Source organism: Brachyhypopomus gauderio, chromosome 2 (genome assembly GCF_052324685.1).
Source record: "Brachyhypopomus gauderio isolate BG-103 chromosome 2, BGAUD_0.2, whole genome shotgun sequence".
Taxonomy (NCBI): domain Eukaryota; kingdom Metazoa; phylum Chordata; class Actinopteri; order Gymnotiformes; family Hypopomidae; genus Brachyhypopomus; species Brachyhypopomus gauderio.
Genome location: NC_135212.1, coordinates 23,730,304 through 23,743,179, shown reverse-complemented (window position 1 = coordinate 23,743,179; position 12,876 = coordinate 23,730,304). Strand labels below are relative to the sequence as shown.

Genomic DNA, 12,876 nt, shown 5'->3' with positions numbered 1-12,876 from the left:
AGTACAGGTTTAACACAGATTAACAGGTTCCTTCCCCAGATCTTCAGGTTGCTGAGCAGTCAATAGTGGACCATGGTCTGTCACTCACACATCTCTCCCTGATCATGAGCACCATGATCTCTCTATAGACGATCTCCATCCTGGACATTTTAGGATCTCAAATGGATCATACCTTACATTTCTAGCGCATGTGCATGTACACTGACACAACTGCATCTTGTGAATCCCTATCTACATCTTCCATATTTGACCAAAATATAAATATTCTGTGATGGAACTGTGCACTGTGTGGACTCAAGGTGATACACCATTCCACAAAATTCAGCCAACAGTGCACAAAACCTGAGCATATACTGTAGACTCTTAACTTTATACCTACATGGTGTTTCAAACATATGAGTGGGTGAGTCCAGATGACTAAATATGTGCTCAATATATGCAGTCTAAAGCCCTTTTTGATGACCCCTCAAGAAGTCCCTATAGTAGGTTACTCTGAGCACTGCTCTATATGGTAAACCATATAACCAGTGCTGGTAAATTAGCTTACTCATCATCTTACTTGTTTCTAAACAGCCTTGAGATGTATTACAGCAAGTATATCCATAGTAATGTGGTGGCATTGTACAATCATATCATTTTTATATCATTATTATTTGACTCCAGTCTCTAAGGAACTAAGGTTTCACACATTTCACACATTTATTGTTACTTAATTTGATAGTACAGTCCTTGTAACCCTAGTTTGATTCTTTGCAGTGTCTTTGTGTTTTCATTTTGTCATTGCTGTCTCTTGTCCTTGACATCTGTGGTGTAGATCATATCCCAGTAAGACCAGTCCACGAGCTCCAGAGAAGCGCTATGAAACCCCAGTGCCAGACTATCCTCCCAATAACAGAATCAGTGCCAAGGACGCCATGAGGAACATCAGTGTGGGCCAAGGTAGGGCAGTGACCTTTCTCATTATACATCTGTCCACACATACACACACACACACACACACACACACACACACACACACACACACACACACACACACACACACACACACACACACACACACACACACACACACACACACAGGGACATACACACATGCACACACTCACACACATGCACACAAAGACATGTGCATGCATACCCCCCTTTGGGACCGTCTCTTTAAAGAACATGTATATTTAATTTGGTTACATTATTGGTATTTCTGTTTCAATAGTCCTGAAGTAAATAAAACATACTGTCCATAAAAGGTACACAGGTATAAATTTATAGATGTTATGCTAATGTGATTTACACTAATACAATATTTTCACTTGCACTCTCTAGTCTGTCAAAACATATCCCCATGTGAGCATAGAAGGTTTAGTGTTAAGGATGCTATCATGGTCAATCTTTTACTTTTCCCTCCCGTTCCTGAGGCTAAACAGTGAATATCCAAAAAAAAAGAGTACATGCAAATGCAATGCCAACAGGAATATGTAAACTGCAGGGATAGGACTTAGAAGCACTCCTCAACTCCAGTCCTAAGGGTCCTCCTAGACGGTCCATATTTGTCCTCTGTCCCAACTCCCTGCATGGCTGCTCCAGGTATCCTGTGTTCTTGATTGCCTGCTTGAGATGTGTTGGACACTGGTACAGAGCAGAATATGAACCCGCCTGCCATCCCCATGGCCTGGACTAGAAAACACTGGTGTACAATATAATGAAGTGTCCACTGGGGGACTGAAGTGGTATAGTAAATCCTCTGAGACCCCCACCACACCCCACCTCTTACACTGAAGTATTTCAAGCGTGCATGCGTGTGGATGGGTCAGCAGAAACAGACATAATGAGAACCTATCTCTGAATGAGTTGTGTCAGACATATATTGTCCCAGCATTTGGTATTAGCATCAAGATTGGCTTTGGGCCCATAAATCACAAAATCAAAAGTGCAAACATGCAAATAATATGTGTAAATCAAATGTGCGATGCTTTATCCAGCCATCTCATTTCTTTCCTATTTAATGCAATCCCTATCATTCAACCACGGAGAGATAGAATTGGCTTTGTGTCGTAGGTGCTTTATCTCTGTGGGGAGAAGTGCAAGCAAGCACATGTAGTTTAGTGAGAACCCGACATTAAACGTGCAGCACAACTTTGTGTTCATTTTAGGTAAAAGCTTTCGAAATTTCAAAGCTAATACAAAGAGGTTAGATATAACTCACAAGCAGCCATTTTACGTTTATTATGCTGGAACATTATGTCTGCATTAACTGATCTGTGCTTTTGAAGCAACCACAGGAGCAGGACTTTGTAAGTAGGCTCTACAGTCTGCACAGCCTGACTTTCTGTCTCCATGTTCTGGGCACTCCCTGCAGTGGCATGCTGGAGCTGCAGACGCCATTATGTAAGCTTTCTGACAGACATGAACCATGCAGCTCTGTCCATGTGTCACGCCAGCACTTTCTGTAGACTCAGTAGCAACACAATCTGAGAAACACCATGTGATGCAATCAGAGAAAATAAGACATTTTAGATGGGAGAAAGAATTCCTTATTATTTCTGTCAGTGCTTTAACTACTCCCTGTGGGGTGGAGCTCCTTAGCTCTGATAGCAAATTATTTTCTGTGTGTGTGTGTGTGTGTGTGTGTGTGTGTGTGTGTGTGTGTGTGTGTGTGTGTGTGTGTGTTAGTGATAGAAGTTAATAGGCAATAGGTAATGGGCTTATCTTTCTCCTTCATCCACTTTGCTAAAGCATGTATAAACCACATTAAGCCCATTTGAAATGCTGTTGCTATATCCAGTTGTTTATTAGTTAGGCAACATGAATAAGCAATACAGAAAGAGTGTTTTTCCAGTTCTTTCTTGTACATTGCATTTTTTTAGTGTAGTGGTTTTTACTCTTTCTCTGCTGTTATATCAAAGTACATCAGTAATATTGCTGTGGAAAGCACCAAGTGACATTTCAATGAAAGTCTTAATATTGCTCAAACCGATGTGCTTTGGACTCTTTATCAATTGTAAGTTATAGAAAGCTGCTTCAATTACTTGCTCATTTCTCACTGTAAAGCTGCCATGCTCAATAAGCCAATATCCATGACATGACACTGCAGTAAATGGCCTGCCCTAAGGCCAGGGTGAGGCCAACATAAGTCCTCCCAGAAACGTGTAAAGTTGTGCTATAATTTTCACTATAAGAAGCAGCCACTTTACACACAGCCATTTGGCTGTCAGAGAAAGCTTTATTGAAGCTGTCCTTTACAGGGACCGCTCTTAAAATATTGATTTCGGTGACGACTTTTCCACCCGTGCCACATGTTCTGTTCCACATATTCTGTTCAGCTTTCTCTGATCCCCTACTGTCCCCTTTACTCTCTCTCTCTCTCTCTCTCTCTCTCTCTCTCTCTCTCTCTCTCTCTCTCTCTCTCTCTCTCTCTCTCTCTCTCTCTGTTCTGCCTGATTTATTACATCCTTGTATTTCTCTCACACAAATTCACTGCATTCACAATCTGTCCAATTTATGCAGACATAGACAAACAAACAAAAATAGAGCAGATCCTCTAGGCTCCCGGGTGATCTTCTCCCATGTCGTAGGCCTGTATCGCATCTGTCTTAAATGAACAGAGGACATGTACTTCTTGTGCAAATCCAGCTCTCCCCTGCTCTCTCTCCACTGGTCGGGTGCCACTTTGTCAGACGAGCGGCTAAATTTAAACATGCACTCTCACTGTTTACCCCCACACCTTCCTGCTTATGTAACGTTCATTTGGATGCACTTCCACATCAGGCATCCAGTGTCATGATTGCAAAAGCAGTCAGCACCGTGCGGCCTGCACTGATGTGAGAGCAAAGGCAGAGGAGCTCTTTAATGAACCACTGTGCATTGTTGTACATTCCTTCAGGGAGCACACTGCTAATCTCCAGCATTTGCATTCATTCTGTGTTGTGCCTCTGCAGTTGATGGGAAGGAAGCCACTTCAAGCTCTAGCATGTAGGGCTGAAGAGTTGATAGAGCGGTGGATGGTGTCTGGATACCGGTCCTGAGCACACGGGCAGACAGAATTTTCGTGTATGTTATCCCATCTTTAGGTGTAATATCATTGCCTCTGATTTCTGTGGAGGACCTTATCCTTAATTAAGTATCCCATCCTGGGCTTTGACATTGTACTTCAGTCTTTTTGACCTGAATGGATTAATGGAGAGTGTTTATTTGTGTGCACAATGGCATTTCAAAGTGCTTACAGTTCTGCAGCATGTCTACAGGGGAGCGTGGCGAGTGAGTGTAGGCTTCCCATCTGCCGTATGTCCACCAGTATGTTATAGCAGCTGCACACGAGGACAGCTGTCATCAGCATGGCTGCTTGTCTGTTATCTTTGACAGTCAACCTCTGTCAGAGAGGCTGATGTTAAACCAATATTGACTAAGTTTGAGTTTTGGTTGGAGCTTTAAAAATATAATAATGTTTTTGGTTTGGTTGGTAACAGGACACTCTTGTGATAATGCCTTACTTTCAGGTTTTTGGACAAACCTTTGCACAAAAGGTTTTTGGGATCCATAACATATTTTAGACAAGACAGATTCTCACTTTTGAAGAATATCAGGTCCTAGAGATGAAGTTGCCTGAATTATAACTGCAATTATGTCAAATATAAGAGAATCCACAGGACATGAGTCTGTATAACAAAGAGAAGGATGAAGTCTCACCAGACTGAAACTGGGGAGTGTCTCTGAGGGACCATGGTCCCCTCATCACTATGGTTACGGTTGATGTGCTCCCCATGCCTTTCAGCCGTGCTAGTCTCATCAGCATCACAGAAGTATCACAGCCTAATCACTTTGGCACCTTAAGTCGTGCTGATTTAAGGGCAGGGAAACCTTTTTCTCCTCATTAACAAGATGTCTTCGTACGAGGAAAAGGCTGAAACTTGGTGGAACAGATCATTCTTCTTTTGTATTGTTCTCCCACCATGCACTTTAATCACCATCAGCTTTGTGTTAAAATAGTCAAAACTAATCATTCAATATGGTCTATAATGACTACTGCCAAGAGACATAAGGAGCCCAAGCTTCTTTTTAATAGTGCAATGAAGACAGCATACTTGATTCGTTTTGTTTTACTGTAGCACAGCCAAGAGTTGTAGAGGAAAATGTGTGGAAGATACTTTCCTTTCGTTCATTTGAAAATTAATTATTCTGATCATGGAACAGTCTAAAGTGTGATCTGTGGTGTCGTCCTCATCTTAGGACCTACAGAGGTGAGAAAAGAAGGTCTGGAGACACAGATCAACCGCTTGGCAGACCTGATCGGTCGCCTCGAGAACAAGGTGAGACGTTCCTTCCCGCCACTCAATGTTCAGGTTTTGATTCATAAATGTGTAGTAACTTGATGCTGCAAGAAAATCATGTGGTGATACCAACTGTGAGCCTAATAAGAAAAGATCTCAAGTGTAAGATTGACGGTAATAGAATGGAACCAAGACGTATGTAGCTTCTACTGGTTCATTGGTATGCAGTCTCCTCTACAATGCTTATCCTAAGTGTATTAACAAAGCCAAGTTCTACACAGCCTCTCTGCAGATCATATACACACTGGTAAACACACACTGACATTCAGAAGACTGAAATGAGTTTTGGATTATATTGTGCTGATCCTAATTTTTTTTTTACTTTGCACACACAACAACAAAATGTAGAGAATTATGGAAGCCACGGTTTGCAGTGATAGGCTATTCTAAAATAAGCAAACACTGTGTAGATCCCTTCAACGAAACAAGATCATGTGAAGAAGCAGGTCCAATTATCCATGCTCTTCCACTGAATTCCCACCTGAATCCTTAAATAACATGTCCACAGCATGTCATGAAGAGATCACGTAGAAGCTGGGTCAGATGGTAGCTAACTTGGACTTAGAAATAAAACAGATTCCGAAAATTGTTCCTCCCACAGGGAGAAGTAGATAATGCCAGAGCTTTGTCTTCATACACAAGAGTGTAAGTTCAGTGAGCAGCATGGCTAACAGGGTCCCAAGCTAATGCTGCAGGTTTCAGATTTTTTTCTGTTGAATCTAAGAATATCCAGGCAGGTTGATTCCATGCTCAATGAAGCAAGCACAGAGTGCACTTTACCCTAACCAGGAGAAGACAGGTAAACATAATCAATGAGGCAGACGTATTTAAATTATTGATGTAAGCTAATTCCTTGTTGGTTAGCCTGTGACACTGATTACATATTTGTGCACTAGGGTGATATCATCCAAATTATAGTACAAAATCCTGAGAATGTTCTTGTGCCATGATGTGCTGAGCCTCCATCACTTTGGTCACGATGTGTGTATTGCGTGCAGTTTCACTATGAAACTGAATGAACCATGATTCACACACAAAAGAAGCCAGTAAATACAGTAAAATATTTTCTAGGGTTCTGGAACATAAACCAAGACAATATAAACAGGTCAAATCTAAGCTGATTTATCATAAATAATATCTGTTACTTGAATATTTTAGATGAGTATCATATGAGTGTTTTACTGACCTCCAGATGCATACCAGAACAGATGTGTTCCCTCTGCTCTACCACAGTGCATGCACTTTTTAATTTTATTTGTAATTGTTGATTAAAAAAAGAGTCTTGGAAAAAGAGGAGAATTTCTAGATGTTCTACAGATATTATATCATATCGGATTTTCTGTCATATGCAACAGATGTATATTTAGTTAGATTGTATGATTATTTTATATTGTAAACTCCTCCTGATGCATAATCTGAGGAATTTATTCAATCCAACCAACCTAAATTAGCTGTTTCAGGTTAGGACCAGGAGCAGATTTACAGCTTGAATTAGGAAACTTAATGTAATGTCATAATTTCTACAAATTGCGGTGATGAGCTACAGACATTTTGATGCAGTGGCATTTATTACAAACACACGGATGATAAATCATAGTAGTAAGAAGAGTTCAGTAACCAGAGAGGGAAGTCTATAGAGTCGTCACAGTTAGAAGGGGCAAAATCCAAGGCTTAAAAAGAAAAACACAGTCAAAGATCCCAAACCATATACAACACACATATTTACTATAAACTAAAGAGTCTATAAATGACAACAGGTGTATACCTCTACAATGACTTCCACTACAAAAAAGTCTTTATCTTGGTGAATGCAGCCAGTACTGTTCATAATAGAACTGCTAGCCCATTCAAGCTGTAAATGTATTACAAGAATAAAGTGGGAATCCAACATCTGGGCAGACTGACGAGACCACTAGCTCTGCATCACAGCTCAATGAGATGTCACTCTGATCAGAGCACTCTTGTCTGTATAATGCAATCCTGCTGATTTGGGGGGATTCATTTCCTTCACTTCCCACAGTGGCATTCATAACACCTCCATCAGTGTGGAGACTGGAGCGTAAGTCACTCACCCCCAGTGTTCCCTCTCCCACTCAATGACATGTTGGCAGCTACTTTCAGTCCTCTGCTGCATGATAGATAAGCGGTCATCTCCAGCCTATAAAGGGAACAGAAATCGTCAGCTTAAACAGGGGAGAGAGATTTCCAGCCTCTACCAGGGAGAGAGATCTCCAGCTTCTACGGGGCTGAGAGATCTCCATCCTCTATAGTGTATTGAGATCTCCAGCCTCTATAGTGTATTGAGATCTCCATCCTCTATTGTGTATTGAGATCTCCAGCCTCTATAGTGTATTGAGATCTCCATCCTCTATTGTGTATTGAGATCTCCATCCTCTATAGTGTATTGAGATCTCCAGCCTCTATTGTGTATTGAGATCCCCATCCTCTATAGTGTATTGAGATCTACAGCCTCTATGGGGGAGGGAGATTTCCAGTATTTACAAGGGAAAGAGATCGCCAGCCTCTACAGGGGAGAGATTAGGATCCATTATGTACTCCATTAGGATCCATTATGTACTCCATTAGGATCCATTATGTGATCTTTGTACATTATGAAAGATTCATCTTTCACTAGAGTGGAGCGTGTTGGCACTAGATCCTTTCCCCTCTCCACTCCATCTCAGATGAGATGTGTAAAAATGCTTCTCGCTCTGAAAGATTAGACAGAGTGCAGATTATTGCCTATTACTCGGCTTTGTTTATGAGCAGAGAAAGTCCTGTCCCACTGAATTTGTCACATGCTCCTAGCACAGGAGCCATGTTCAAGGTCTGCCCCAGTTGAACACTAGAGAGAGGACACGGTACCTGCAGGGGATTTCATGCTGCCAAAGAGATACACCCATTGGCGAGAGATCAGTCGGACCAGAAGTGTGTGTCTTGGCAGCTTTTCGCTCCATTCAGCCAAGCATAAGCTGTTTTTGGTTTGGGGGGAAAAGCAATTCATGGCCTCTCCTTGGCTCAGTGTGCAGGAGTCAGTGAGCACAGAGCTGACCACAAAGCCAGGTTCACTGGACCAACTGTACACAGGTGAACTGAACTGTTCAGATGTAACAGATACAATAATGGTGCTGTAATTAATACTGATCTGCTGTCTGTCAGTTGTTTTCAAAGTCATGTTCTTTCTTCAGCCAAGTCTGAAGACACTGTTATTGGCAACATCAATAAAATGCCTGCATATAATGATATTAAAGTAATTTTTGCTTATAATTTTAATTAAGCTATTTTTCTTCCATAGTTCATTGCTGTTTTTGATTGTTGATGCTAACCTTTTCAGGGTGACACGGATCACTGTTTACTGTTTAATTTACATGAACACTTTTGCAGTTTATTTATATTAACATGAGAAAGGTACGGTAAGAAAGACCAGGACTAACTTCTTTACTACAGCAGTAGCACTGACCAGTATACCCCTCTTAATTATGGCTCTGTTTATTGACCAAAGATCTATTTTCATCTTTATAGCAAATACAGCTCTATATGTTTTGTGTTCAAATTTTCCTGCTTTTGTTTACACATTAGAACTACAGTTTCAGATATATTATATCTATTTGGAGAGTTTACTCCAAAAAGTATATTGATGTAATGTTGTGGCATTGCTGGGTTCGTAGCTTTGTTACTTGCTTCCAATGTTCATAACATGTTTATAACGCCTGTGAAAAAATAAAACAACACAGTATGCACACCACACCTACTGATCAACCACTTTTGTTTGTATTCTCTTCCTGTGCTGTTCCTTTAAATGCATCAGTTCTCAAACTGTGTGCATTTTGCTTTCTCAGTGCCAAAGCACAGTGTACACTGGAGTGTGCCTGGCAGGGATTAATTTATTTTGAGATGCTACTTTGAAAATTACAATATGAAAATTATACCAAGTTTGTATTCAGAGGACTGGTAGTGGGTAGTCTATCTAGAGAGAAGAGTTTATTTTTCTTAACCTTTTTGGCATGTTTTAGTGATCATTGACGTGGGAAGAAACAGACAGGCAGACGGTTTAAGCCAAGCTATTATTATTAAGCTATTATCTACTGCTGGTAGTCAGAATGTGGATGGCTGGTAGCAGTCACAGACAGACGAGGGGAAAGTTGAATTCACCAGGTGCTCTTCTGTTTTGATTCTTGTTGCAGACAGTCTGGTTTGACCTGCATCAGCGGCTAACAGACACTGATGGTACAGCTAGCGCAGTAAGTAAATCTGCATGAAGGGCATGTCCAAATCAAAGCCCAAGGTGCTCCACTGCTGACTGAACTGTAGTGGAGGACCAGTCCTGCATGGTTAAGTTTCACTTTGAATTTGGCTCCACCCAATGTGGAAACAATTGAATTTCAAACCAGTCAATTGGAGGCATCTAAGGTGAATTTTGTACCTCTAACATAATTCTATCTGACTGATATCCTGAATTGTCTACATAAAATTTGACCGCTCCTAACCTTGATGATATTACATGGGACAGTGCATAGATTATTTTAAAATTATACCAAGTGTTAGTATTCCAGATATATTCTGCCACTGTTCCCAACTTTTATCTGATTTTTAACTGATTTCATCCAGCTATCACACACTCCTTGAGCATCCCCTTGTTTTGAGGGAGTCATTTGCTCTGCCATACCTTTTCATCTTAGTTCAAATCCCAGTAAGGTCAAGGGCACCTCTCTTTCTTAAGCACAAAGTGCATAGCCGGGTACAATGCAGAGTCAATTCAGCCAGCTGTGTTCTCAGGCTGTGCAGTCTGATGCAGGGTTAAAGGCTGCTCACAGAGCACTAGTTCATCAGCCTCTAAGTGCCTTCTTGGCCTGCCTGATGTCCTTCCTGGCGGACACAGATATACGTAGGGAATTGCTGCTTGACATATTAAGCAACATCAATAACTGAATGATTCTTATATCCATTTTAATTAGCCATAAACACACAACCTTGCCCATGGTCAGCTACTAAGAAACAAAAATGAGCTACAAATGCATGCATTTTCTCAAAATGTATATGTTCCTTTGTGAATGATATGTTAGAGATGAGCAAATTGGAGGGTGTCTTTGATCAGGTTTGCTGGCATTTGAAGTCGCACTGTTCAGGTGTCTGGAGCAGTGAGGAGGTTTTGAGGGGGTGTTCCCCAGGCAGAGGGGGGCACGCCTGAGAGAGAAGGGCGGGTCATACGGACATGTTCTGCAGGTTTTGGATGACGAATGTGGTACACAAGCCCTCTGAGCTTTACTGGTACAGCAGTGCGGCTGTTCCTCCACTTGATTTCTGCAGAACTGGAATGCTGAGGTCAGTCCATCGTGAGCCTATCTGCATACCGTCTCTGATTTACACAGGGCTTTTTGGTGCAAGAAGGGATCGGAGTAAATTGAATCACTCCTCTTTTTATCCCCGTTTATCCTCATTAGTTTTTAAAGCTGTGAGTTGGCACAGAGCAAGTGCTCTTTCTCCATATGATTGGCAAATTCAGGTGTGTGTGTGTGAGAGAGAGAGAAAGAGGGGGGAGAGAGAGAGAAGGGGGAGAGTTAATTTGTGTGTAAAGTCTCAGGTTTAAAAAGTCTCTTTTTAGACCTGTAAAATAAGACAAGGCTCATACACTGTCGTGATACATTAGCATGATGTTACCAAACTTACAGAACCAAAATCACGTAATACACGGGCATATCCCTTAGCCTAAGGCACATTGGCTCATGGCCAAATCCCATCATTCTGCTAATTGTAGTCTCAGTGGCTGGTTAATTACAAGCCTATGGCACATTTTGTTGTCATGGTACTTTCAAAGCAGCTATCACTATCTACTTTTAGGATTCAGCATGTGTACTACACACACCCAAATATAACAAATTACTCGTTCTCAAACTCCTGTGATAGTAGGTCTCTTAATTGGACAGCTTGTCAATGCTAGACCTGAGTCTCAGTGATAAGAAGACTGTCAAGACTTATCTTCTGCTCAAGGTCCTCTGGGGAGGGAGAGCTTGTGAGCAATCGCTTCGTCGGTTTTGCATGACACCACAGCGGTGTGTATCTGTAGCCTCAGCAGGTTTTTAAGGAAGCATTCACAGTTTCAGAGATTTTCATAGTCTCTCAGACCCCACGCAGGCCTATTCTAGTGCAGACATACATCACCAGCCTTGTCAATTCATCCCGAGCAAGAGCAGAGTGAAGACCAGAAAGTAAAAAACAGGAGAGGGAGATGGAGAAGCAGAAGGTGTTTGGCACGAGTAGAGACAGAGAGCAAATGAGAAGGAGAGAGAAATAAATCGAAAGCTTGGAGAGAGATGTATAAGAGCGTATCTGAAAGCCATCCTTGTTCATTTGTGGGCCATTATGATGGGGACAGCTCCAGAAAGGCTCTCAGACAGATGTGTGCTGACTTTATCAGCACTCAGCCCTTTGGTTTTCTACGGCAGGCTCCTTTAATCCTGTTTAAGCACAGCAGCATATGGAAATGTATGCAAATGATGAGGGGAAAATGAATCTGAGATTTACGGACCATTTTGAGAGCAAGAGAGAAAGAGAGAGAGAGAGAGAGAGAGAGAGAAAGAGAGAGAGAGAGAGAGAGAGAGAGAGAGATGGTATTCCCCAGTTTCCATGGTAACCATAAAATTTTCATAGCCTTTTTGAGGTTGCATCCCCTTTTATGACCCGCACTGTATACTGTATCACACACATTTGAACATTCTCTGTCTTTCAGGAGGTTGTAAATTCTGCACGTGGTCACACCACATTTTGTAGCACTAGTGCTAAATACAGTTTATGGGGTATGCATGCATGTTATTGTGGTTTCCCTAGAAAAAGATAGATAATAAAACATTCAGCCTTCAAGCATAGTGTTTCCTCTGTGCTGTTTAATTAGATTTGGAACAAAATATATATTACTACAAATTGCATTCTTTGTAATATATACATAATACACAAAACAAAATACTTTGTAATACTTCTGTTTCAGAATAAATGGTAACACATGGTAGGCAATACATTGTTTAAGGCGTGTCATTCATCACAAATGCTTTTTCTGTCACCAGGCAACATGGTATAGTGCACATGCTGTACAGACCATATGGGTCTATTAATCTGAGCAGTAGAGACAACATGTCTAGGCACTATCCAGCAATGACTGCCTGCATCACACTCAAGAAAAACTCCTTTGTAGGCTCACACATTTTTAACATACAGACTTGAGCACTGCCAAAATATGTGTGTTTCACGTCTGTCATGTGAAGACGTTTAAAGGGTCCAGGCTGGGTGGTGGTGACTTTTTGTCATGTTATGAAGAGATCCATGTTTGAAGACATAAGCAGTTGATTTCATGTAGCAAGTTTGGAGAATACAAGTCATATACCAGTTACCATAGTTCATTGCACATAATCTGGCAACAGTCACTAAAAGCTCACACAGGCATTCATTCATTTATTTGTGTAGAGTGGATATCTAGGTATTTTTTATTGAAGGAAAGACCTCAATGTTTGAATATACTTGGAATGCGTGTCAGAGGCAAAGGGAACACAGGAAAACTAAC

General features: G+C 41.2%; 1 protein-coding gene across 2 annotated transcripts in view; it reads left to right on the top strand.

Moving 5' to 3' along the window:
* The window catches only part of necab2 (N-terminal EF-hand calcium binding protein 2), a 76,515-nt gene that overhangs the window by 52,026 nt on the left and 11,613 nt on the right, over nucleotides 1–12,876 (top strand). Inside the window, exons 7-9 of one of the 2 annotated variants that reach the window (XM_076992032.1) lie at nucleotides 815–939; nucleotides 5,224–5,303; nucleotides 9,509–9,565. In XM_076992032.1, the coding sequence (XP_076848147.1) occupies nucleotides 815–939; nucleotides 5,224–5,303; nucleotides 9,509–9,565 (262 nt within the window). The remainder of the gene's footprint in view (nucleotides 1–814; nucleotides 940–5,223; nucleotides 5,304–9,508; nucleotides 9,566–12,876) is intronic. The other variant, XM_076992039.1, reaches the window with a different exon arrangement.